The sequence below is a fragment of the Podospora pseudopauciseta genome, assembly GCF_035222475.1.
Source record: "Podospora pseudopauciseta strain CBS 411.78 chromosome 2 map unlocalized CBS411.78m_2, whole genome shotgun sequence".
In the NCBI taxonomy this organism is placed as follows: domain Eukaryota; kingdom Fungi; phylum Ascomycota; class Sordariomycetes; order Sordariales; family Podosporaceae; genus Podospora; species Podospora pseudopauciseta.
This window is the reverse complement of record NW_026946663.1, coordinates 2,349,343-2,373,849: the sequence shown is the minus strand read 5'-3', so window position 1 is coordinate 2,373,849 and position 24,507 is coordinate 2,349,343. Positions and strand designations below refer to the sequence as shown.

Below are 24,507 nucleotides of genomic sequence, written 5' to 3'. Positions count from 1 at the left end.
AGAATGTGGCGCCTTGCTCAGAGTCACCGAGCTGGACACCGGTATCAAGACATGTGAAAGGCCAAAAGAAGCATTAGACTACGTAAGGGTATTAAACTGCAGCTCCAGGAAGACACAAGAAGGGCTATACACGTGCTCTGACACCGCGCACCTAGTTTGCGGGCACAGCCGGGGCAGCTTCCGATGCTGTGATCTCGGCCGTCTTGCCCTCAACCGCAGGTACAGTGGCAGTCTTTTCTGTCGCAGAGCCAACTGCAGCCGCAGTCGCACCAGCCAGGTAGTCCTCCGACTCGCCAATTTGCTTCCCACCAGAAACCCACTGTTGCCACCTAGCCTCCCGTCTTCTGTTGCAAAGTTCCTGCAGAGCTGGCCAGTATTGACTGTGATCGTACTCGAAAGCGAGCTTGCCGCTGCTGAACTCGGACCACATTTGCTCCGTCGGTACGTACTTGCTCATGTCTTCATTGAACGCGAGCTTCTCGCGTGTGTGAGGGTCGATGAACGGTGTGATGAGCTTGAAAAAGGCAGTCACTACCCAGGGCATGTTGATGATAAGCGCCTTGCCCAATCTTTCGGGGTAGTGATTCTGAAGAATGTCGAGGACCTCGCGTGCCAGACCGATACCAGGTGATGTGTTGGACCGGGATTTGCTCTGCTTGAAGTTGATCAAGAGCGCCAAGGTTTCTTGCCCGGGTGGCATGATGTCGATAACGCGCTCCACCATAAAGACGAGATGTTGGACCTGACGAGGGGAGGCCTCGGTGTTCTGACGGCCTGGGTTGAGGTAGTGGCAGGGACGGCCTTCCTTGTCGTAGCCCAAGAGGATCTGCTTGCCGGTCTCGTTTTCGGGGGAAATATGGTCGGCCGTCAAGTCCTCCACTCCATACTCTCTCCTCCAGGTGAGGGTCTTGAGCAGACGCTTCTCGGCTTCCTGCTGATTCCACTTGGTAGCCCTCAGATAGCGAAGCAGGCATTCCTTAGTCAGCCAGAACTTCTCGCTATCGGTGGGAGGGCCAGCCTTGCTAGTGGAGGGGATCTCTGTCCAGCCCTTCACTCGCTCGAGAAGCCAGTCATACTTCTTTTGCTGCTCGGCGTCCAAGGAAGGGCGTGGTTTGGGCTGGCTGCCAGCAATGGGAAAGGGCAATGGTAGTTTGAGAACCTCAGCCATGTTGATGTCTTAGAAGGGTTGTTGAGATGAATGCCCAAAGACTCTGAAAAGAGGTTAGCAAGAGGTATAAGTAGTTGGCAAGGGGTGGGGCCTCAATTTAACAAACAATTACCTATCGGTCAACCAAGACGCCGTTACTCCGTGTGCCTCGTATGGGCAGCAAAGTTGGCAGGATAGGTCTATAAAGAGACAGACGAGATTGCAATAACTGGAGCTGCAGAAGAAAAGCCAGGCAAGTTCTGAAGAGCAAAGGAAAAGAAACAAGAGAGAGGGCAACGAAACAGTTGGTTGATAGGGAAACCCAGCCAGAAATCAATGTCCACCGCTCCCAAGACCCCAGTTCCAACAGTCTCAATTGCATCTCGGGCACCATTTGAACGCTGCCATTGGCTCGGGAGCACCCAACAGCGGGTCGCAATTTTCAGCGCCGAGATCAGCGCAACCCCTGTTCAATCTGCCCAGTTAAGGCGGCCTAGAATGCCCCTCAGCGCGTTAAGTGGTCCTGGACGCGTCGAACGCGTCCCACTTTGACATCTCCAACCAAATAATTATTGATCAAGTAACTGCCCTCGGTCGAGGTAAGCAAAAGCAAGCAACGTCGCCAGCACAGCGCCGACACCAAATTATAACAAATCGAATCCACGGAATTGGAACTGTCGAAAAGATTACAACATGTCGGAAACAGAAATAGTCGCAGAGCTGAACGAGCAGTTCGGTTCAGGGAACAAGGAGCTCGAAGCCGATGTCGTCGCCGAACTGCGGTCCATTATGCGCCTCCATCAGCTGTCAGTCGAGGACCTGTTCTTCAAATGGGAGTCATATTGCATCAAGATGGACATAGACGCAGCACAAACAGCTCTCGAGACACTGCGACACTTCAAGCAAGACTTGCATGACACCCTCGAAAGAAACAGTCGGTCGCATGTAAAGATCAAGACCGAGAAGGGCATCTCATCAACACCACGGGCCCCCAGAGTCAGCGGCGGCGATGTTTTTGGAATGTTGGATAGCCTCACCACACCAGGCCCTGGAAGGGCCTCCAAGGTTGTCCCAAAGAGGACGCCAGCAGTCAGCCGTGTCAAGGTTGAGCCAGCCAGTTCGCCAGTCAGGTTGGCCGACCAGCTCGACGCTACGGGTGTTATTCCGTGAGCTTCAATTCCAACATGTGTGCGGGACTACGCAGGAGCTGACTGTGATAGACCATCATCCTTCAACGACCGAGCCAATGCCGGCGAGACAGTCGAGATCCTCAACGACCAGCTCCCAGCGCCTGAACCCCCTATCGCCCCCTTCAGCGAATCCCGAATCAAGCTCACCGCAGCCTCTGACCAGAAGAAATTGGCCTACAAACCCCTTGCCCTGAAGGTATCCGAGTCCTCCGAAATCCTCGACGACCGGATAGACGACTTTGTTTCCCTCGTTATGCAACACCACAAGCTCGAAGAGTCCGCCTTTGGCAGCGCCGCCAGCCAAAGCACGTCCGAGATCGTTGCCGTTGGCCGGATCGCCTCCGACTCCTCAGAAGGCAAACTCAACGCCGCTTCCCTACTCCTCGAAACCTCGCGCCGAATGGGTGGCGGTCTCCGCGTCCCTCTCAACGTCTCCAGGCTCAGAGGATACCAATTCTTCCCCGGCCAAATCGTCGCTCTGAAAGGCGTAAACAGCAACGGACACGAATTCACCGTCCACCAAATCCTCGATCTCCCCCTCCTCCCCAACGCCGCCTCCACCCCCGACTCCCTTGGCGCTCATATCCAGCGTCTCCGCGGCGGCCCAGACGCAATGGACTCCGACTCCGACCCCACCCCTCTGAACGTAATCTTCGCCTCTGGCCCGTACACAGCAGACGACAACCTCGATTTCGAACCCCTCAAAGCCCTCTGCAACGAAGCAGCCGACATCTACGTCGACGCGCTCGTTCTTACCGGCCCCTTCATCGACATGGAACACCCTCTCATTGCGTCAGGAGACTTTGACCTCCCAGAAGAATACCTCTCGTCCATCGACCCCGACACAGCAACAATGTCCACCGTGTTCAAATACCTTATCTCCCCCTCCCTCAACCGCCTCGCTTCCGCCAACCCGAGCATCACCATCCTCCTCATCCCTTCGGTGCGTGACGTACTAGATAAACACGTGTCCTGGCCTCAAGACGCCTTCCCCCGCAAAGAACTCGGTTTGCCAAAAGTGGCAAAGGTAATAGGCAACCCCATGACGCTGAGCATGAACGAGATTGTCCTTGGTATTAGCAGCCAGGATGTCCTCTTTGAGCTCAGACACGAGGAGTTGATTGGGGGGAGACCGCAGGAGCCGAGGTTGTTGGAACGGGCGTGCAGGTATCTGGTTGAGCAGAGACATTACTTCCCGCTATTCCCGCCGACGGATAGGAAGAAGCTGCCCAAGACGGGGAGGGGGGATGGGGTTGGGCCCGGGGCGGTGTTGGATGTGGGGTATTTGAAGTTGGGGGAGATGGTGAATGTGAGGCCGGATGTGTTGGTGGTGCCGAGTAGTTTGCCGCCTTTTGCAAAGGTATGTTATGTTGTAAGCCCTGAACTTTTTGACAAGGTGGAGTGTGCTGACAGATGATGAATAGGTTGTTGAGAGTGTGCTGGTTATCAACCCGGGGTATCTTTCCAAGAGGAGAGGAGCGGGGACGTATGCAAAGATGACGGTTTACCCTCCTGATCTGGCGAAGCAAGAGCAGATGGGAGGGATGTTGGCGCACAAGATCTTTGAAAGGGCGAGGGTGGAGATTACGAGGATTTGAGGAGGGCTTGGGTTAGAGAGCAGTTGAACAAGAGTAATGTTGGCCCTCAAAAATGCCCTGAACATGTGAAAAGATCTGGCCTTGTTTGTCATATTATGTACTGCTTCCTATAAACAACTTAAGCGATGCTTCTACCGGCCATCTATCTTCCTCCGCTTGTCACTATCATACCGATCCCTCCCCCGTTCCTGTGAAGGCGAGCGTTTCCGTCTCGGAGATCGTGACCGTGACCTCGACCGCCTCTGATCACGACTGTCATCCCGCCTCCGATGCCTCTCCCGATCATCATCATCATCATTCCTCCTCCTATCCCTGTCCCGATCTCTGTACCTGTCCTCATCCCTCACCCTCTCCCTCCTCTCCCCCAACGGAACAGCATTCGACCCCCTCGGCCCCTCCCCCCCTCCCTCCCTCTCCCTCCACCCCCCTCGACCATCACTCTGAAACCTCTCATCCAACCCCCTATCATCCAACCTCCCAGGTCCCCCCCTCCCCCCCCCACTAATCCCCCCCCAAGACCCCGTATCCTCACTCCTCATATCCCTATACTTCGTCGCCCCCTTCTTCCCGACCTTAGTCATATCCCTCATCTGCAAAGCCTTAGGCAACAACTCCCGATTCCTAACCTCATCCGCAAACCTCGCCCCCATCACATCCCTCCCCACCAACCCCGCCTCAGCCCCCTGATCGTTATAAAACGCCCCCTTATGGAAATACTTTTGCATAAACCCCACCTTCCCCTTCCCCTCCCTTTCCTCTTTCTGTTTCCGCAAGTGCTCCTCATCCTCCTTTTTCCTCTCCTCTTCAGTCAACCCCCTCCTCCTCTCCACCTCAGCCAGCTCCCTCTCCTTTGCCTCAATCGCCTCCCTCTCCCGTTTCAGTCTTTTCAACTCCCTCAGCTTCCAAGCAGCATACTCCGCCTCGGGATCAAGATCGTCAGTGTCGTCCACCTCGAGTTTATTCTCTTCATCGTCGTCGTCGTCCCAGGCTTTTTTTCCTGATTTCCGAGCCAGGAGGTCCTTGGCGATTTGTTCTTCTACCAACGCGTCAGCGGCGGCTTTGCGCGCGGCTTCCTCGGCGGCGGCCAGAGTCGATTCTTGCTCTCGGGCGAGCTGGGCGGGCGTCTTGTTGCGTTGGGATTTTGGGATGAATTTTGGGCGGGCCATTAGGGGTCTGCGTGGGACCGAGTCTTCGCTGCTGCTGGAGGATTCTGACCCGGAGCCGGATTCGGAGCCGGACTCGGAGGGGGAAGGGGAGCGCCGGGGCGGGAGGCCCATTTTTGGTTGTTTTATTGGTGGTTGTGATGGTGGTGGTGGTGTTGTCGCAAAAGGTCGAGAATTTGGCAAGCTTTGGGAGACGCGACTTTGCGACTTGACTGCGGCGGGTTTTGGAGAAGTGGAGCAGAACGTAAATTGATGGCGCTAACCGGATCGGGTATATCGGACGTCAGAAATTTGGGCTGATCAATTCTTGATATGACGGACAGGAGGGTGGATGCGCATATTTAGAGAAAATTGATGCTGAGAATATTTTAAAGCAACTTTTGGGTATCTGATCTATCCAACAGAGGCAGCAATGCCAAGCTGTGGACTTTCTGGGGTAGCTCCACCACCGCTGCCAGGGTTAGGGTAGAGCCTTGAACCCTCCCTCGCATCATCACGCTGCGTATCCAAGCAATATCATGTATCATAACTAGCCAACATCACTTCGGGCCCCCCATTCCAAGCTTCCCAAAAGCCCTATCCAGCTCCTCCCCCTCATCCGGCACCGCCATCTCACTCGCCCCTCCCGGCCCATGCCCTCGCTGCTGTTGACTAGTATTTCCCTCCCCATGACCACCTTCCCCGAGACTCAACTGCCCAAAGCCCTCTATACCAGACCCATCAGGCGCAACACTCTTTCTCTCGGGCTGAAGAACCCTTACATCACTATCCAGCCAACCAGGTGCTAGCCTCCTCTTCTCAGCCAGCTCAGCAGCCTTTATCCTCTCATCTATCGCTTTGATCTCCGCCTCGGCATCAGCCGTGAGTTTGGCAATGTGATCTCGTAGTGCTCGACAAGAGGCGATAATATCGTTTGGATGGGCCGCGTGCCCAGACGGTGAGACGACATATTTCGGTTCTGGGCCCCCAGCGGCCGAGTCTGATGTGATGCCCGAGGCTGATGGGGGGAGGGCGGAAGGCATGGGCTTGTATGTGTATGGGAGCGTGGTTGCCGTAGGGAGGTTGACAAAGGGGGAGACGGTGAGGGGGACTTGTTGGAGGAAGGGGTGGGAGCCTTGGATGGTGGTGTTAGTCAGCGCGTTTCCGTAGAGTTGAGGACGGAGGACGACGTACGGTTGTCGTGCATGGTGATGATTCGCCGCGTTTATTTGATAATTTGATGGCAATTTCTGTTTTCTGTTTAAAAAAAACTCGAGGTGATCAATTGACACGATTCTTGTACGAAGTGCCACGCGTTTGCTCCAAAGTTTCTGTTGGCCACGCGAGAACCCTCCTGGCCACACAAGCCGCATGACGAAAGAGGGACGTCTCAATAAGGTTATCGATAACGCAAGCTTGACCCCGCCAAAATTTGACAGCTCCAGCAGCTTAAACCAGCTAGCTCCCCACCTTGCCAGCGAGCGTTCCCCAAAGTCAACATTCGCGACTTTGACCAGCGCAAACCAAACAACACCAAAACCACCCTCACCAATACCACGACGACAACCGCCAAAATGTCCCTCACCACCATCCGCTCCCCCCCCTCCCTATCCGACTACACCCCTCTCCCAGACCACCAATCCCACACCCCAACCTCCTTCTTCTCGCCAACCAAACCCATCCTCCACCACCACTCCCCCTCCACCAAAGCCTGGCTCACCTCCCCCACCCAACTCGGCAAACTCCCCTTCTTCCCCCTCGACCTCACCACCCGACCAACCCCCCCCGAATCCCTCGCCCTCTCCCCCGAATCCCTCCCAACAACCTACGAACAAGCACTCGACGTCTTCGTCACATCCCAAAACCTCGTCCTCTTCTCCCCACAGGCAGAAGTCGGACTGACAATCCCCTACCACCAAATCAGCATCCACGCCGTGCAGAAAATAGGCGAGTTCAGCAGCGTCTACCTCCAGCTTGAGCTCGCAGAGGGCGGGTCGGGGGATGATGAGTGGGATGCGGTCGAGCTGACGCTTATTCCCGCTTCCCAGAAACGGGAGGAAGAAGTGACGGTTGGGGGGAGGAGGCCAAAGACGGAGACAGAGAGGTTGTTTGAGGCTATTTCCGACTGTTCTAACCTTAACCCTGACCCCAAGGGGGAAGGGGATGAGGATGAGGAAGAGGATGAAGATGGGGCGCGGATTATTTTCGAGGGGGAGGCGGTGGAGGGGTTTAGCGGGGTTTTTGCCGGTGCGAGGGATGGGGGGTTGCCGGCTGCTATGCCGGGGAGTTCGGGGTGGATTACGGCGGAGAATGTGCACGAGTTTTTTGATGAGGAGGGGAACTGGATTGGTGGGGGGGAGGGGGATGATAATGCTGGGGGGGAGGGTGGGGGGTGGGTGTTGAGTGAGTCGATGTTGGGTGGTGGGGCGGGGACGGTTCATAGGATGGATGAGGATGGGGCTGGGGAGGGGGAGGTGAATGGGCTGGAGGGTGGGGATAGTAAGAGGCCGAAGAAGGAGTAGGCTTTTGGCGTAAAGAAAGATAAGAAGTTTTCTAGGAGGGCAAGTTGTTTGTGGAATGGTGGGGGAATGGGTAGAAAAAAAGTAGGTGTTGTCGGTCATGTTAGCAGCGTGGCGTTGGGGATGGGACAGGATTCAGTCCTCATTGTTGATATTGTCAGTGTAGCAGAAAGTCCAAAAGATTGGGAATTTACACAATAACTTCACTTTGCAACTCGAAACAAAGAATATTACTTGCCTTGGATCAAATGACTTAACAATAATTATAGGGGATAGGCAACTGGGCCGCGAACATGGCCGATATTTACCACTCCCCGGTTTCATTAAAGTTCGATATTCACGAGCCGACATGGGTCGATCTACATCAGACCATTAGAACTCCCCGTCGGTAAATTTCTTCTTGATGTACAAACATTTGGTCATAATTGAAGGAAAACGTAGTAGTGAGGCGATGCTAAGTCAAGACTGACCCCTCTATGTGGCCTACTACTGCCGGGATTTACATTCAGATCTAGACGACCACAACTAGTGCATTATGCACCTAGGAGGCAAACATAGATGACTTGAGACTTTTACCATAGGCCTTGAATTCTCCTGTCAACTGCATGATGAATCGTGTCAAATGTTTGCCGTTGATTTCCCCGTCTGGCCAGTTTTGACTCCCAAGACAGAAAAAGTAACTATCGGGAAGGTTGAATTCCGGAACTGTTGCCTATTGTCATGTAAAAAAGATTTCGAGTGATCATTGTATTTGAAAATGTATATAAGGCTGTGTTCCAACAAGTGAAGTGTCAACATCAAACTGAACAGCATCTTCATCCGAGCAATCAAACACTCTACACAAAACTTCACTACTTCAGGCCGGCCTGAGATTCCAATCCTTATTACCTGCTATCCATTGTCTGATCTACTTCCACTTGATCTTTCATCCCTCCGAAAACATGAAGCTCACCATCTCCAACTGCATCCTCCTCCTCGCCGCGCTTGACGTCCACGCTGCCCAGGCACGAGCCCTGCCGGCAGAGCCTGGCCTGGCTTCCACTCAGCTTTCTGAGAGAGCCTACCGTGGTGGCAACGGTATTCCAAGCCAGGACGGCGTCTCTCGCGGTAGATTCGGCGCTAGCCCTGCGAAGAGGGATGTCTCGCCCTTGGACACTAGGACCTACCGTGTAGGTGGTGGTACAATCCCCGGTCCGAATGATGTGTCTCGTGGGAGATTCGGTTCCAGCCCTGCCAAAAGACAAACATATGAGTTGGGAGACCTCATCGACATTATCGACGGCCTCCAACAGCGCCAAGTTGAACGTCGCCAGGCTGAGAGCACCGCCTTTCCCGTCGACGAGGCGCCTCAGCCTGTTGATACCGCCATTACCATTCCCGAAGCGCCCCCAGTGCCAATTAGCACCGCTATCCTCGATGCTCCTCCGGCACCAGTTCCTACCGCTATCTTCGATGCTCCTCCGGCACCAATCAGTACCGCTATTCCCGACGCTCCTCCGGCACCGATCGATACCGCCATTCCGAATGTCCCCTCTGTGGTAATTGGTACCCAGATTCCGGATACTCCAGTTTCGGCGCCGGTTGTGACCGAGGTGCCTGTTTTCCAGGTAGCTGATGGGTTTATCACTGCTATTCGGGCGAGACAGAACACGGCCGTGAACGGTGACAATGTTGTAAAAGTCGAACAGGCGACTGCCGTTGTTGGGGAGCCGACTGCTGTTGTTGGACAGGCGACTGCTGTTGTTGGGGAGCCGAGTCGGCCGATCAGGACTGAGTTCGCCATTGTGGCTAATGTGATCTATGAGTGAGGTGTGGGTGGTGGGGGGTGGATGGTTTCTGATAAGAGCTTGGTCAATGAACTTATTCGGGTGGAAAGAGACTTGATGAGTGGAAGAACACAAAGCTGGGATGGAATAGAGTGATCGAAGGGTGTACGTAATTTGGTTAGATTGAATTTATTGTGTTTGATTTCCACCTCAGATTTCAACACGCTCATGTGGGTTCTCTTCAGAAGAAGACGTGTGATTAATTATCGGTTGACATCTTGAGATGAACATGAAGACCGATTTGGTAAGGAGTTGACTGCAGCGGTGTGAATGCCGATATTCGGGTTGATGATGAGATGCTGGATAAGATGAATGAAAATAGGAACACTTGAACATGAAGGAAACTGATGAAAGAAAAGTTGCATGAGGGGGGTCCTCATTGATCACATGAGCTGAGTAATTAGTACAAGTAGCTGGGTTGCAGAGATGGAAGGTGCATGCATGTCTATGAATAGGAAAGGGAAGGTGCAGGTCTCTATCTTCCAGGCAAATGCATCCACCTTCTAATGTTGCCACAAATATTTTCAAGAAAGTATGTGTGGCCTCGGCAACGCTGCAGCGCATCACCAGTTGCAAGGTGAGATGCTCTGCACTTTCTTGTGGTGTCTGGCTTATACTCGCACTAAAATAGCGGTGTTCTGCAGACAAACCGCACCCCGATTTAATGTCCGGCGCCTACTCCTGCACCAGGGTTGAGTCCCTGATGAAACCCGACCCGAATACATCTCGTCATCGGCTGCGGAATCTTCCAAGTACAGATGAAGCAGGTAGCTGCTGGTATGCGCATCGAAAATGCACCTCTCGGCAGATGTGGTGCGCGTTTCTGCACCTGGGAACCATCCTCTCTTCGCGCGGCACTGTAGTCACAGTGGACGAGGTAATCTCTGAGATGTTGCCGCCGAGAACGCCTTCCCGGAGAATCGCTGCCGCGGAATCGGTGTCTTGCATGTACGTGCAGTGTGGATTCCCATCTAGGACATCATGAACATAAAGGATTCCCAGGCCCTTTCGTCTTACCACTCGGTAATCGGCATCACTTGCTCCTCGCCAAGTCTTGTCACATTGCCTTGTCTTTCGCTCTCTCCTAGCCACCTGTGGTGAATTGTCCAGTCTTTTAGAAATCCTCCCCTCATTTTGGCTGTCTGTCGCTCGTTCAAACACCACCATGGCACCTTATAGTGCCTACACACACGCACATGGGCCCCTGGCATCGCAAAACTCGGCATCATCCCTCTTCGATCTCGAAACTCCAGCTACTCCAAGAAATCGCTATCACGCTTACCTCAGCAGTGGTTCCACACCAAACTCATCCACCAACCTGGGACGTCTGTCAGAGAAATACAGGAGCCGAGGGAAGTCATTACATGTGCCGCCAACAGAGTATCCAACAGGATGGACGTTTGCTTGTATCATCATCGCCTTGGTTCTCAGCGTCTTTCTCGTTTCTCTCGACATGGTCAGTTTTCGATCCACACACTGTGCCTTTGTCAGTGATGCTAACTCGTCAAACAGACAATAGTAGCAACCGCCATTCCAAAGATCACCGACGAGTTCAACGGCCTCGAAGACGTAGCCTGGTACGGCGCAGCTTTCTTCATGACTGTCGGCGGGTTCCAATCCTCGTGGGGCAAGGTGTTCAAGTATTTTCCGCTCAAGATCTCTTACCTCATCTCCATCTTCATCTTTGAGCTTGGGTCATTGATCTGTGGCGTGGCACCCAATTCACCTACTCTAATCATTGGCCGTGCTGTTGCCGGGGTGGGAGCGGCTGGTATCGGCTCCGGAGCATACACCCTCATCGCCTTTTCCGCCGAGCCGAAAAAGCGACCAGTCTTCACCGGCATTATTGGCACGGCCTATGGTGTTGCTGCCGTTGTTGGACCGCTGATTGGAGGCGCATTTGCGGATAGGGTGACGTGGAGATGGTGCTTCTTCATCAACTTGCCCATTGGCGGACTGTCGGCGCTGATTATCATCCTCTTGTTCCGGACCCCAGCGGGATGCAAGCCGGCGGAGGCGACTCTCAAGGAGAAGCTTTTGCAGTTGGACCCCGTTGGCACGGCACTCATCATGGCCGGTGTCATCACATACATTCTTGCGCTGCAATATGGCGGGCAGACACTTGCATGGCATCACCGGAAGGTCGTTGGACTGTTGGTTGGATTCGTCATGATTTCCATCGCGTTTGGTGTCTGGGAGTGGTATAATGGGGAGAGGTCCATGATCGTACCAAGGCTATTCGTGCAGAGGCAGGTGTGGGTTTGCAGCATGTTTTCGTTACTGTTTGCCGGGAGTTATTTCATCATCATTTATTACCTGCCGATTTACTTCCAAAGTATCGGCAATGCTACACCGACGGAATCAGGGGTGAAAAACCTGCCGCTGATTCTGTCGGTCACAGTAGCGACGATCGTGGGAGGAGGGGCGGTTTCGGCGACGGGGTATGCTACACCTTTAGCGGTGGTAGGGGCAGCGCTGGCTACCGTGGCGGCTGGTCTGTTGTACACACTTGACATTAGGTCATCGGCGGGCATGTGGATTGGATATCAAATCCTGGGAGGTATTGCGTGGGGGAGTGCGTTCCAAATTCCCATCATCGTCAGCCAGGCGACGGCCGAGATTGACGATTTGAGCAGTGTCACTGCTATCGTTCTTTGTGAATATACCCCTTTTTGTCTCTGTTTCTCACGCTAACACTTTTGGTGCAGTCTTCCAAACAGTTGGTGGTGCCTTCTGGGTCTCGGCTGGTCAATCCGCCTTTGTCAACGAACTCATGAAGGAACTGGCCATCTCAGCGCCTGATGTCAACGCACTTGCAGTCTTGGGCACAGGCGCCACCGCGATCAGGACCGTTTTCCCCGCGGAGCAAGTACCGGGGATTTTGATCGCCTACATGGCCGGAATCAAAACAGCATTAGCGATTGCCATTGGAGCCGTTGGACTTTCCTTTGTTTTGAGTTTTTTCTTCAGCTGGAAAAGACTAAACCCAGAGACCTTGAGGGCTGCTGGGGCGGTGGCATAGGGGTGAGGACGATTTTCCTTATTTACGATTTTGATTGTTGATTTTCAAATATGCCAGAACAGGCGGGCTGGCGTTTTACTTTGGATTAATTGGGCTATCGGACACGGGGTTTTAGAAAGGTGCTTTAATCAGGGTGGATAATGGGTGGGCTTTACGATTCGAAAAGGGGGTTTCATGTGTGTGCTTTGGCAAATAATTGGTGATCATGATACGACGCTCTTAGCAAAATGATAGAACAATCAATGAATTCAAACAACAAAGAGAAGAAGGATGATTTGTTTTTATATGGGAATCTCAAGGGATTCAGGGGTCAAGCGTTGCCACGGCAACAGCTCTCAAGGCCAAATATCTGGGCAAAGAATTCTATCTCGAAGGATAACTCCTATGACGACAGTCTTCGAATAAAACTCTAGATAACCAAATCCTGATGTCGCGAAACCTCATCTACGGGAATAAACCGATCCAGAGCACCGAAGGCTCCTGCCCGCTGTGCCGCACATCTGCTTATGCTGTCGTTGCTGACCGACCAGTAGGATGCCAACCACCCAGGGGGTTGATTACGAATGCTGAAGACACCGCCGTTTTCGACCGCCGACACGGCGGAAGAAAATCACAAACTGCTCTTTTACACCTCCGCCGTTGCGGTCTTCTTGCACTTGCACACTTGAGAACGCCGACCACCACGGTTCCTGCACCTCCTTCTAGCACAACCACATCCCATTACAACACCCATAGAGCTCTCAGCTCGAAAGTGCGAGAAGATGGAAACCGAAACGGCTCGCTCACCTGTCGGCACCCTGATGCCACAGACCATATACACACAGAAAGCACTCAAACTGCAGGCCCGCAGAATTCGGAAAGGGACACACAGCTGCTGGGAATGCAAGCGGAGAAAGATCCGATGCACCTTTGCTGCTCCGGGTGATGCTATCTGCATCGGATGTCATCGTAGGGGCACCGACTGCAGAAGCCAGGATCTTCCTGAGGAACTTTCAACCCCAGCGGATCGAACACGTCAGATGGGAGACCGAATCATTCGGGTTGAGACGTTGATTGAGCAGTTGGTCAAGAAGATTGGAGGTGATCCATCCGCTGTGCAGGCACTGTTGAAACCCGCAAAGGCTTCTGTGGTAGTCAAAGATGATGGATCAACTGGCTCGGAATCAAGCCACCAGTTTGGTATTCTTGATGCTCCTCAGGTATGATGCATCATGCAACTGACTGGCATGACAAGCTATTGATACCCTTCTACAGGAAGGGCTGGATCTCGAAGATGAAAGTCTCGGTGTTCAACGCCCAAATCCTGCCGAGTGTCTCGCCAAGCTACGACCTGACGATGGCAAGCACGGCCGACTCTCCGAAGCACTGCATTCGGCATACCCATCTCGACAGGACCTTGACACTATCTACGGGCTCGGCGGAAACAAAGCTAGCTTGTTTGCCTTGGCATTGACCAGTGCCGACCCTGCGTCAGGCCTCGGCGGAAACAGTGACCCAAAAGTCGTGTTTGGAATTCCGCCCCGAGATCTCCATCCGGTCCTGGTAGCTCGACACATGCTTGTTCTTTGCCTGTCTCTACAGTACACCCACAGGAATGCATACACAGATCTCCCGCCTGACTGCGAAACTCCACGGACCATCATGCGGAGGCTAGCGGACACGGCAATCAGGCTCGTTACCACCAACGATGAAATGCTTAGCTCCATTGAGTCGTTGCATTGTATCCTGCTAGAGGGCTTATTCCAGATGAACTGCGGGAACCTACGCCGAGCCTGGCTGGCCTTCCGCCGCGCTATAACGGTCGGCCAGTTGATGGGTATTCATCGAAGCTACCAGCACCGGCCTCTGAGAATTCTCGACGCTTCGATGCCAGTGGCTCCCCAACACCTCTTTCATCGTCTTGTATGTGCAGATGCTGTTGTGTCCCTCATGCTTGGCCTTCCGCAAGGCGCAATGGAAGCAGCAGTGGCTTCACGTGTCCACCTGCCGGGTGACGACGCCCCCGTCAATAAACTCGAACGTCTTCAGATGGGTGTCGCAGCTCGGATCCTGGAGCGGAATGAATCTGATCCAAGCTTCCACGAGTATGCATCCACCAAAGCCCTTGATCTGGAGTTGCAGAAGATGGCAGGGGAACTGCCGGGAAGATGGTGGTTGCCGCCCAGTCTCATTGGTGCCGGCAATGACGTGAGGGAGATGCTCGGGAGAATGTGGCAACTGATGAGGCAAGTATTCCACTACAACCTTTTGAACCAGCTTCATCTTCCATACATGTTGCTGCGATCCAGTAAGCAGTCTCTCGACCCGAGCAACTCTTCTTACAGCCGCGATGTCTGCGTCACCGCCTCGAGAGAGCTACTCACCCGCTTTGTCCTCTTCCGGGCCCAAGATAACGTCGCCTTCTGCTGCCGCGCTGTGGACTTCTACGCCCTCATGGCTGCCATGACGCTCCTTTTGGCACACCTGCAAGGTCATTGCCAACCCCCAGATCACAGCATTCTCGCCCACCAAAGACTTGGAGATTTAGGCTTGGTGGAGGGGTATCTCGAGAACATGGACGCGTTCAACAAAGTCAATGCGGATGCGCTAAGCGAGAAGAGCGCCGGTCTGATACGCAGGCTCATGGCCATCGAGGCTGACGCGGCCAACGGGCGGCGAAAGTACGACACCCAGGCCGTTCACCGGTCTAGCTCCGAGTCCGTCACCACGCCGAGCCGTCAAAACGTCCTCCGTGTGTTTATTCCGTACTATGGGGTGGTCAAGATTGTGGCTACCGATGAAGTCATTTCCAAGGAGGCGGTCACATCTGACGCCGCTGGTTCCGCCACCGCGGTAACTGGACCTGACGCTCCGTCGTCTGCGGCGTTGATGCCGCAGTCAGCGTTCGAGCGGCAACCCTCTCAGACACCTAACCAGGAGCAACAATTGTACGGCAACATGGTGCAAAGTCAACAAAGTTCTCAGGATCTTTTTGTTGGAGGTCCTGACTTATCTTCACTCCCAGCCCAACATGGTTCCGGCCACTTGCAGCCTGAACACGACTCGTATCTTTACCCTGCTCTCACGGCAGGAGTGGACGACTGGGCTTTTCAAGGGGTTGACATGGCCTTCTTTGACTCTTTGATGAGGAGTAGGGACAATACGGGAGCTGGATTGGGGCCGGGGTATATCAGGGATCCGCCGACTGGGTACTGTGACTGGGAGACGCAATGAGAATATCATTGGGAACTCTCATTGCAGCTGCGCCGAAGTCCAAGGAAAAATGCAACACTTCCTCACCGGCGAGGGCTCGTGATTGCTGAAAGGTCAGAGGAAACTGAGCAACCGTCGGGCGTATTGATCGAGAAGCCAAGCAGCTCGAGCGAGGAAAGGATGTGGGCTTCTTGCAAAAAACCTAGGACCCTCGGAAGGCCGACAAGAACGAAATCAAGAAGCTATACGTACAAGCCGGGGATGACGGGGTGATCAACAGGCGACAATCCAGTGCGAATACGCACCCTGTTGCAGCTGCAGTCTTCTAGGCCACCATAGTGTCACTGGTCCACGTCGCAGCGCATATCAGGTAGGTCAACACAAACAGGCCTGCAGGTCACCAAAAATGGCGAGGCAGATTGGCGATGATAGGCTATGGATGGCGGGGAACTGTTGCCACAGCGGTTGCAAACGTTTCGATCCTGGAAATATTGGCTCAATCGGCTGGGCTAGAAATATTATCAAGCAACCTGCATTTTTCACCGGGTTGATGGGATTTAAAGGATAGGCACACACAACAGCAAAGGACAGTGCACAACAGTAGGAAAAGCCCAGATTTTGTCGCTGGTATATATATATATATATCTGAACTCACCTCGTCATACTCTCGCAATAGGTTGTTCGTTACGCTCTGCCTTACCCTTAATCTGCGCGAGTCACACCACCGGCGACAATGGATGCCGATAATGACGAATGTTTGCTATTTGTGGACGATTCCAACGTGTGAATCGAGGCTCAGAAGTTCGCCGCCTCGGGCAATTCACATATGCCCAAGCTCACAGACGGTGATCAGGACCCACGTCTCCGGATCAATATAGGAAGGTTAGTCAACACACTCTGCGATGGCCGAATTCAGCGCCAATCTTACATCTACGGCTCTCGGCCACCGCCTAATGATTTGGTATGGGACCAAGACAAGAAGTGCAGCTTCAAAACCAAGATATACGATCGCGGCGCCAATGGGAGGGAGAAGGAGGTGGACAACTCCATGTCGGCAGATATGACCGAGGAGGCTATTGATCTTAGGGCCGTGGCGAAATTTGATCAAGCTGTCGAAGAGCGGAAAAAAAGAACAGTCTTTATCGTTATCACGGGAGATCGCGATATGCTCCCCGCGATCAGAAAGGTGTTGGGATGTGGCATCCGAGTGGAACTCCGGGATGGTCCAGCGAATACTTGAGGGAAAGAAATACCAATGGCCGACTATCGGTCAAGTTCTTGGACAACATATTCAACCAAGTGTCGTTCACCAACTTCCGCTCCACCCGAAACACCAGGGTCGTTCCCGCCTACACGATTGTGAATTTGGAGCCAGAGGATCTCGCTGAGGAAACATGGAACGACTCTTACGTGGCGAAGGTCCTCCTCGAGTTGGGACGTTTGTTCTACACCACGCGTTCAAAGAATGGATCAGAAATATTCGTCGAGTTCCCCACGGTGAAGAACATCGAGGCCATCATCGTAAAAGCACGGGAACTCTTCGGCGAGAAGACCACCATCGTGTCATGGCCCGTCTATGCCAGTAGGTTCAACAAGGATGTGTCGGGGATTGTCGAGACGAGCAACATGCTTTTACCGCTGGAAAATGACAACCGAGCCTCCAGCTCCCCTCTCAGCACGAAGCACGACGCGCAAAGCTCCCTGGAAAACAGTGTTGATCTTGGAAATGGCCCGCCCGAAGCCGGAGACGAAAAAGCAGAAGTCCACGAGGCCGAGGCTGGGGGGGCGGAGATCCCGATGATGAGGAGGGCTGGGAGCAGGTGAAGTCTCGATCTCGGCCAGGGAGAGCTCACGGACGTGCTCAGCGTGGGACTCAAGGGTGTCCCAAAGGCCAGCATTGCGGAGATAGGGGTGAATGTGGTTATAAGCATACAAGCAAGGAAATGGCTCGCTTTCGGGATAATCCGACCAAGGACTTTAGGTTGTGGAAAACAAAGAGATGCACGGCTGTTGGGTGTCGCAGGGGCGAACGCTGTGCATTTGCTCACTCGACGGAGGAGACGTGGTGTCTTCGTGCAATGACTACGGTCACTCGACGGAAGATTGTAGGTTGTGAAACACCTGTGTTGGTGGATAGACGTTGGGATAGTTATATCTTTGTCTACAATGGGAAGGAAAAGACACTTCTGGTAATCTGTCGTTCTCTCAGGGTCGGAACTCTTTTGATATATGTTTTCAAAAACATCCCAGCACATCTCACCCTTTGAAAAAAAGAACCAGTTTTATTCGCCTCGTTACTAGTGACCTGGTGATTCAGTACACAGCTCCCATCCCAAATTCTAGCGTCCTCGTCAGCACTGTCGCCCCCAGGAACATGGATAAACTTCCACCATGGCCCGGGCCTTGCACAAGCGTCTTCGCGTCCCTGCTTCTCTCCATCAGCCCAACCCTCCCAGCATATTCTCGGACGGGGGTTTCATCTTTATTTCGGGTCCTCGGGAACCAACTAAACACCACACACCTCGCATAAGACTTTGCCCTTCCCTAACCATGTTATCGCCCAAAAAAATGCTCTCTGCTCGTCGAAAGCCGTTGCCCCCTCGTCGCTCGTTTCCCCCTTTCCCCCCTCCTCCCCCTTTCTTACCATCTCATCATTTGCCACCTTTTCATCCCCACCACACAGGTTAAGATAGGATGCCCGGCTGGAAATATGCCTTCTCCCTCAGCAGAGAAGCCGTCAAGGCCGCCACACCCCCGGGAACGGTACGGCTGATCGAGCCCACGGCCACGGTCGTCATTCCAGAGGGAGGCGTGACAACAACGGATCGTTTCTCAAAGTACCCCCTCCCAACCCCAGACCCGGCAGACCCCCTGAACTGGGCCCCGTGGAGGAAGCTGGCGTGCATCAGCACCGTCTCTCTGTACGCCTTTGTGAGCAATTTCATCTCGGCTTGCATCGCGCCTGCGTTGCCGGTGTGGAATCTGGAGTTTCCCGAGGATCAGAGGAAGATTGAGGAGTTGATGCAGTTTGTTGCGGTAAGCTCTTTCCCTCATAAAAAGGGTGAAGGGTAATGATCGAGCTGACAGAAAAGATAGTACAATATTCTCCTGTTGGGGTTTGGAAATGTATTTCTCGTGCCGGTGGCGAATATCTTTGGGAGGAGGGCCATTGTCCTTATTTCGGCGCTCATTCTGTTCATCTCCACGGCTGTCGGGGCGACAACCTCCAACTTTGTTGGCATCTTGGTTGTGAGATGCTTTCAGGGATTTGGGAGTAGTGCGTCCGAGACGGTGGTACCGGCGGTGGTGGGGGAGATGTATTTTGTGCATGAGAGGGGGAGGTGGATGGTACGTTTCTCTCTTTCTTCTCCAACATCGAACTCTCGCTGACGCGGCTGCTCAGGCGTTCTACACAGCAGCCCTAGCAAGCGGCTCCGTCGTGGGCGGTATATCAGGCGGCTACATCGCTGTCAGGCTGGGTTGGTTCCAAGTCTTTTGGGTCAGCGCTGTTCTGGCGGGCATCACGTTCTTGTGTTCGGTCTTGTTCGTCCCGGAAACGATCTACGAACGTGGAGCCCACTGCTTGCCAATCCAGAGGAATCTTCCCCGACCATCGAGGTACTGGCCCCGGACACCTGCGCCGTACCTCAGTCTGGTTACTTTGCCATCGATGAGGATGACGCTGCCGTCGAGGTTTCGGTATACCGGGGAGTTAGACCCGACGTATACATGGTATCAGCCGTCATCTTCTGGGGACCTCAGCAGCTCCACTGCCATGACACCCACTAGATTGTCAAAGCAGGTCAGGTCGTCGAGAGCAACGGGCCCGGGGAACTTCTCCTACCACCCTTATACCTTTTCTGATTCGCTCAAGTTTGGGATGTACAGAGGTAGAATCAAGTACCAGTTTATGAAGCCGTGGTATACCCTCCGGCTGCCAGCCACGTGGATTGCCATGCTGCAGTATGGTGGCTTGGTCGGTGCTGTGGCCGTCATCTCCACCATCGGACCTCAGTTGCTCATTCTTCCACCATATGACTGGGGCGCGGATACGGGGCTTTTGTTCATAGGCGCGTTGATTGGTATAGTCTTTGGCGCTATCACCACTGCCCTCCTAGCAGACCGCCGGTTGAAGGCTTTTGCGAAGAAGCAAGACCACGGTTATGCCGAGCCGGAGACGAGACTGCCGATTATGTTGCCTGCTCTGGCGTTGGGGACGGGTGGGCTGTTGGTGTTTGGGTTCTGCGCGCAGTATCCGGGGGAGTACCAGTGGATTGGGCTTCAGGTGGCGTACGGGATGGTGGCTTTTGCGTTGACGCAGGTGCCGAGTTTGTGGTTCAGTTATGTGAGTGACCCCCACACACCTTCCATGATATCAGTGAGATTGAAGTTAACTGGTCATTTCCAGCTCATTGACGCGTACAACCAGCTCGCCAGTGACTGCTTTGCCATGATCTGTATCTTGAGAGGAATGGTGCCATTCATTTGGTTGCTGTTTGTCATTCAGTGGATTGAGAGGGATGGGTATTTGGTTCCGTTTGGAGGTTTTACGGTGATTATGGGGGTATTTTCGTTGTTGATTGTGCCGATATTGTGGGCGGGGAAGAGGATGAGGATTGCTACGGCGAGGTATGTGGTTGGGAATCAGTGAGTGGGAGGTGGGGTTTGGATATTGTGATACCATTTATGCGTAATACTCTCTTTGTGTTTCTGGCCTTGATAGAGGAGGTTGACCAGTGATGCCCCATCCATTACATCTTCTCTGCAGCGTGCCTGCCCTTTTCATCATTTCTCGGAGGCTTGTGTCCGGCGAACCGGACCAGGCAGGTTGGTGGTTCTTCCATCAATTCGGGCAGGAAGGCACTCTTGAAGCGAGTTGATTCAGGGTAAGAATTGCCTTGACTGCGGACGCATTGCTCCCATTGTCCAAGATTTAATGAGAAGTTTACCTCACAACCCGTGTCTTCCATTATCACCATCCAGCATCAGTATACCCCCGCCCAGCCACCTCCAGGACTCCAAAATCATCGTCTATCTGCTTCCGACAAGCACTTACTCCCGTCAACATAACAACCTCACGCCCAGCATCACACCACCGCCAACCAAACCCCATCCACAGTCCAGCATGTCTAACCCCGCCCCCACCACAGTCCCCATCCCCATCGACATCATCATCGTCGAAGACGCCGTCACAAAGCCAGCATGTCTCATCAAAGTATTGCCCTCCCCTTTCCCTTCCCCTTCCCCTTCCCATTTCCCTCCCCCTTGCTAACCCCCTATGCAATAGATGACCTGGAACTGGAACACCATAGACTCCTGCTTCCTCTCAGAGACGTAGCAAGTCAGAAGCGTTGGCCACATGGCAGCAGCCTGCATCGCCGTCCTCCTCCTCGCCCTTTTGCTAGAAGGTCTCCGGCGCCTGACTCGGGAATACGACCGCCACCTCCTCCGTCACCACGCCCACAAATGCCCCCATCACCAACATCACGGCCATCCCGGTGAGATAATCTTGATAGATACAGAACCTGTCCCTCCCCATCCTGTAGGAAGGAGGATGACGCCCTCGTCGTCTCTGAGGCCTCTGACGGCGGAGCAGTCGAGGGTGGCAAGTGCGGTTAATCTGAATGCGGCACATGGGGAGGGGATAGGACAAGTGGACGGGCAGTGTGCGAGCAGGCCGCGGCGGCAGAAGGAGGAGAGTCATCATACTGGGGGTGAACACGAGAGAAAGGAAGGGTGCGAGGGTTATAGGCCGGGGTTTTGTGAGCAGTTTTTGAGGGCGTTGTTGCATTTGGTTAACTTTGTGGTGGCTTATTTGTTGATGCTGTGAGTACTTTTCAGGGTGGGGAGGGGGTTGAAGGGATGTGCTGACGAGATTATAGGATGGGGATGTACTATAATGGGTTTGTGCTGTTCTCGATTTTCTTTGGGGTGTTTTTGGGGTATTTGTTGTTTCACTGGACGAGGGTGGGGAAGTAAGTGTTTCTGGAAAAAGAAGGCAAGTAAGATGAAGCTGACGTGTGTGTTGACGAGACAGACATGACAGTAAGCGGTGTGGCGAGTTGGAGGATGTGACTGTTTGTTGTGGGTGATGGCGAGGTCGAAGTAAGAAAAGACTGTCGAGTGTTGGGCATGGGCGATTCTCTCCTAGGTAATTGGTAATGCGCTGTAGAGCAGGGTTTGAGGGAGCAGGAGTTAATGAATATCAGTTGGGATAGCTACTTTTTCTGCCTGTCCATGACGTGTGTGTAATGCTGTAGCCATGACATGAATGGGCAATGCCCTTGCTGTGATATTAACACATTAAACCATGAATTGTGAAGAACGGGACTGAATTCTTTTCGATGCCCACTGTTGCCGTACAAGATGTTTCTTGGAACTGTAAAGGCTCAAAATAAGCCCACATCAACATAACCTCCATCGTAATTACATCATCCATCATATACACACTGGGTATCATCATATCCCATATCACACTCCCATACACACATCTTCAAGCACCCAACCCCATAACTACCGTCACCACAGTCACCAAAGTAATGATAATACTCCCCGACCGTCCCACTTGCTCAGCAGCACCAGCTGTCGAGCTGGTAGACACCACCTCCTCCCCATTCCCTCCCTCACCATCACCATTATCACCGCCACCGTCTCCAGTAGACGACGAACCATTAGAAGTACTCGTCGAAGTAGTCGTCGTCGTTGGCGGGCTCCAAGTCTTGTACGTATTTGGCACGACATCCCTGAAGGAATTGTAAAAATACTCGTCGCAGTTGGTGTAGCACGTGTACTGATCGCGAAAGACGGTGTAGCCGAGATGAATCGCCTGTGCATACAAGGTATTATCCATGTTCCACGCATCGGTGATGGTAGCTTCTGCGTCGTGGTTGGCCTGCCGCTCCCCCAAGTCTCGCTTCTTGTCGTAGACGGCTGTGTTGTACCACTCCTTCATTGCTATCCCCTTCCCCGAGAGAGCCGAGACGCGGGTGGCGATGCAGGAGGGCATGATGTAGAGGGAGACGGTCTCGCGCCTCCCGTTGTGAGAGGTGATGGAGGTTTCGATGCGGCGGTACTCGAAGTGGTATTTACCCGAGGGGCAGCAGGCTAGGCCCGTGGCGGTTACGTCGTAGGTTTTGGTGGGTGAGGGCTCGCTGAAGACGAAGGTTGGGAGGTCGAAGCGGCCCGAGGTGAAGGTTTTTGCGACGGAGTAGCCGACCGGGCACTCCGAGTACCAGGTTTGGATGTCGGGGTTCTCGGCGGATTGGGGGGCTACGGTGGCGGAGGGGAAGCATTCTGGGTGGAGGTAGGTGTTTGGTTCGCCGAAGCCGGTGTGGGTGCAGCGGAGCCAGTCGGGGGAGGGGTTGGGCCAGGACATCCAGCAGTAGGTTGAGACTTGCCAGAAGTTGGACTCGGCGAGGCAGGACGGGTCGGGGGTGAATTGGGTTGCTGGGAAGGGGGGAGGGGGTGTGTAGGTGAAGGTGGAGGGAGGGGGTGTTTTCTCAGGGGGTTGTGGGAGGGGGTTGCTTGGGTTGCAAGCAATGCCATAGCATGTTGATGTCGTCTCAGCACCGGGGTAGATGTATTTCCAGATGGCTAGCAAAGGGTCAGTATAACGGATGTAAGAGGGAGCATCAGCACAAGCTCAACACTCACTTGCTGCTTGGGCAAATATCTTGTCTTGGTCATAGTCGTATGCCGCGGTCGTGGTCGTGGCACGAATGGTGATGGTGGATCTCCCAGACGTCTCTACCCGATATGTATTCTGGTTCAGAGTGAGCGTTTGACCCGAAAGCCGCTCAATCGACTCGGCAATGCAAGTAGCTCGCAAGGTCCCTGAGCCTGGCCATGAGGTGGTTGAGACAGAAAAGTCAAAACCGGTCGGGCAGCAGTAGCTGGTGGCGAGGGAAACATCTTGCAACTCTGTTCCAGTGAACGACCAGGCTGGGGTCATGCCAACCGGGCAGTCACTGAAAGCAATTCTTTCATCATGGCCAGTGGCGCCAGCAGCCCTCATGGAGCAACCCTCGCCTATGCCTAGATTGTAACGAGTGCATCGTCCATCACCATAAGCGGGACGTGTGCAAAGTTCATCCACCCATAGGTTGGTCGTCGCGAGACAGGATGGGTTGAGGGTAAGGACACCCGTTGTGGTGGGCGCAAGAGTTTCCATTCTGACTGGTATCAGAAGATTGCGCGCTCATAGATTGAGCATAAGGCTGTTGTGATGAGACACGGGATGTGGAGGAGTATTTGAACTGCCATTGTAAACGCGCTTGACTGGATGTATCCGTAAACTAAGCCAATAGTTCCTCAAAGAGTCAGGCTTACCACCTTGGCGCAGGGTTGTTTTGGTCTTAGTGAACCCATATCTAGCAGGCAACTGGTTAGCACGGCAAAACATCACCTCCAGGAAGGATCAGAAACCTAGTTGAGATACCGGCGACCGGGCCGCGGGTTACGACACACACAATGGCATTTCGGTGGGCCTGTTGTTGCGTGAGAAGTCATTTACTTGACCAAGGTGAATGCCATGCTGTGAGACCAGTGTACAATGGAAGAAACTGGCAATTCCTGAGATAATAATACTGCTCCAGTTAGAAGAGGTGAGAAGATCTAAAATAAACATCTATACAGTTGGTAGTCATGTAGATTGAGTTTTCCTAGATGCCAGACGAAGCTTCACATGCCCACCCCGAGCGCCACAAAATGAAGCTTGAAAGCTCGAGTGGAGCAAGAAGCTTGGGGGCATCAGCTCCACTCTTCACCAGCGGGGCACATTCCTGCCGCTATTCACCGCCAAAAATTTCTGGGGAACTCGCTCGAACAACGAGTGCGCTGGACTGACTGTCAATCATCCGCATCAACTCCAGA

The 24,507-nt window shown here is 53.5% G+C and overlaps 12 protein-coding genes across 12 annotated transcripts; 7 read left to right on the top strand and 5 right to left on the bottom strand.

Annotated features, from left to right (window-relative positions):
- Window positions 1-151: 151 nt before the first annotated feature.
- On the bottom strand, window positions 152-1,168 carry PDR16 (Phosphatidylinositol transfer protein (PITP); the record flags this gene model as incomplete). Its single annotated transcript, XM_062909690.1, has 1 exon — window positions 152-1,168. One exon carries the CDS (start codon window positions 1,166-1,168, stop codon window positions 152-154), a length of 1,017 nt encoding a protein of 338 aa, XP_062768500.1.
- A 407-nt stretch (window positions 1,169-1,575) lies between these two features.
- On the top strand, window positions 1,576-4,128 carry POL12 (DNA-directed DNA polymerase alpha subunit pol12). The gene is made up of 3 exons (XM_062909689.1): window positions 1,576-2,313; window positions 2,368-3,697; window positions 3,762-4,128. Exons 1-3 carry the CDS (start codon window positions 1,841-1,843, stop codon window positions 3,933-3,935), a joined length of 1,977 nt encoding a protein of 658 aa, XP_062768499.1. The 5' UTR covers window positions 1,576-1,840; the 3' UTR covers window positions 3,936-4,128.
- Window positions 4,067-5,212, bottom strand: QC763_206410 (uncharacterized protein; the record flags this gene model as incomplete). The annotated part of the gene is made up of 1 exon (XM_062909688.1): window positions 4,067-5,212. The coding sequence occupies one exon, from the start codon at window positions 5,210-5,212 to the stop codon at window positions 4,067-4,069; it is 1,146 nt and encodes a 381-aa protein (XP_062768498.1).
- A 155-nt stretch (window positions 5,213-5,367) lies between these two features.
- Window positions 5,368-6,535, bottom strand: QC763_206400 (uncharacterized protein). Its single transcript, XM_062909687.1, has 2 exons — window positions 6,272-6,535; window positions 5,368-6,212 (listed from the first exon to the last, which is right to left on the bottom strand). Exons 1-2 carry the CDS (start codon window positions 6,282-6,284, stop codon window positions 5,638-5,640), a joined length of 588 nt encoding a protein of 195 aa, XP_062768497.1. The 5' UTR covers window positions 6,285-6,535; the 3' UTR covers window positions 5,368-5,637.
- Window positions 6,536-6,651: 116 nt separating this feature from the next.
- On the top strand, window positions 6,652-7,599 carry QC763_206390 (uncharacterized protein; the record flags this gene model as incomplete). The annotated part of the gene is made up of 1 exon (XM_062909686.1): window positions 6,652-7,599. One exon carries the CDS (start codon window positions 6,652-6,654, stop codon window positions 7,597-7,599), a length of 948 nt encoding a protein of 315 aa, XP_062768496.1.
- Window positions 7,600-8,537: 938 nt separating this feature from the next.
- On the top strand, window positions 8,538-9,404 carry QC763_206380 (uncharacterized protein; the record flags this gene model as incomplete). Its single annotated transcript, XM_062909685.1, has 1 exon — window positions 8,538-9,404. One exon carries the CDS (start codon window positions 8,538-8,540, stop codon window positions 9,402-9,404), a length of 867 nt encoding a protein of 288 aa, XP_062768495.1.
- Window positions 9,405-9,983: 579 nt separating this feature from the next.
- On the top strand, window positions 9,984-12,706 carry QC763_206370 (uncharacterized protein). Its single transcript, XM_062909684.1, has 3 exons — window positions 9,984-10,878; window positions 10,935-12,078; window positions 12,131-12,706. Exons 1-3 carry the CDS (start codon window positions 10,588-10,590, stop codon window positions 12,442-12,444), a joined length of 1,749 nt encoding a protein of 582 aa, XP_062768494.1. The 5' UTR covers window positions 9,984-10,587; the 3' UTR covers window positions 12,445-12,706.
- A 220-nt stretch (window positions 12,707-12,926) lies between these two features.
- Window positions 12,927-15,657, top strand: QC763_206360 (uncharacterized protein; the record flags this gene model as incomplete). The annotated part of the gene is made up of 2 exons (XM_062909683.1): window positions 12,927-13,643; window positions 13,699-15,657. The coding sequence occupies exons 1-2, from the start codon at window positions 13,206-13,208 to the stop codon at window positions 15,655-15,657; spliced, it is 2,397 nt and encodes a 798-aa protein (XP_062768493.1). The 5' UTR covers window positions 12,927-13,205.
- A 2,673-nt stretch (window positions 15,658-18,330) lies between these two features.
- On the top strand, window positions 18,331-20,287 carry QC763_206340 (uncharacterized protein; the record flags this gene model as incomplete). The annotated part of the gene is made up of 4 exons (XM_062909682.1): window positions 18,331-18,672; window positions 18,733-18,984; window positions 19,040-19,981; window positions 20,045-20,287. The coding sequence occupies 4 exons, from the start codon at window positions 18,331-18,333 to the stop codon at window positions 20,285-20,287; spliced, it is 1,779 nt and encodes a 592-aa protein (XP_062768492.1).
- Window positions 20,288-20,995: 708 nt separating this feature from the next.
- On the top strand, window positions 20,996-21,855 carry CTR3_1 (Copper Transporter integral membrane protein that functions in high affinity copper transport; the record flags this gene model as incomplete). Its single annotated transcript, XM_062909681.1, has 3 exons — window positions 20,996-21,462; window positions 21,519-21,611; window positions 21,674-21,855. 3 exons carry the CDS (start codon window positions 20,996-20,998, stop codon window positions 21,726-21,728), a joined length of 615 nt encoding a protein of 204 aa, XP_062768491.1. The 3' UTR covers window positions 21,729-21,855.
- Window positions 21,856-21,951: 96 nt separating this feature from the next.
- Window positions 21,952-23,806, bottom strand: QC763_206320 (uncharacterized protein; the record flags this gene model as incomplete). The annotated part of the gene is made up of 2 exons (XM_062909680.1): window positions 21,952-23,229; window positions 23,290-23,806. 2 exons carry the CDS (start codon window positions 23,804-23,806, stop codon window positions 22,130-22,132), a joined length of 1,617 nt encoding a protein of 538 aa, XP_062768490.1. The 3' UTR covers window positions 21,952-22,129.
- A 27-nt stretch (window positions 23,807-23,833) lies between these two features.
- Window positions 23,834-24,112, bottom strand: QC763_0036430 (uncharacterized protein; the record flags this gene model as incomplete). The annotated part of the gene is made up of 2 exons (XM_062905568.1): window positions 23,834-24,005; window positions 24,105-24,112. The coding sequence occupies 2 exons, from the start codon at window positions 24,110-24,112 to the stop codon at window positions 23,834-23,836; spliced, it is 180 nt and encodes a 59-aa protein (XP_062768489.1).
- Between the last annotated feature and the right edge of the window lie 395 nt (window positions 24,113-24,507).

What these genes read in the sequence shown, in the direction of transcription:
- POL12 (XM_062909689.1), top strand. Translation starts at nt 1,841, where the DNA reads ATGTCGGAAACAGAAATAGTCGCAGAGCTGAACGAGCAGTTCGGTTCA. An exon ending in GACGCTACGGGTGTTATTCC is followed by an intron (nt 2,314 to 2,367) that starts GTGAGCTTCAAT and finishes TGACTGTGATAG; the next exon opens with ACCATCATCCTTCAACGACC. An exon ending in GTTTGCCGCCTTTTGCAAAG is followed by an intron (nt 3,698 to 3,761) that starts GTATGTTATGTT and finishes GATGATGAATAG; the next exon opens with GTTGTTGAGAGTGTGCTGGT.
- QC763_206370 (XM_062909684.1), top strand. Translation starts at nt 10,588, where the DNA reads ATGGCACCTTATAGTGCCTACACACACGCACATGGGCCCCTGGCATCG. An exon ending in TTCTCGTTTCTCTCGACATG is followed by an intron (nt 10,879 to 10,934) that starts GTCAGTTTTCGA and finishes CTCGTCAAACAG; the next exon opens with ACAATAGTAGCAACCGCCAT. An exon ending in TGTCACTGCTATCGTTCTTT is followed by an intron (nt 12,079 to 12,130) that starts GTGAATATACCC and finishes CTTTTGGTGCAG; the next exon opens with TCTTCCAAACAGTTGGTGGT.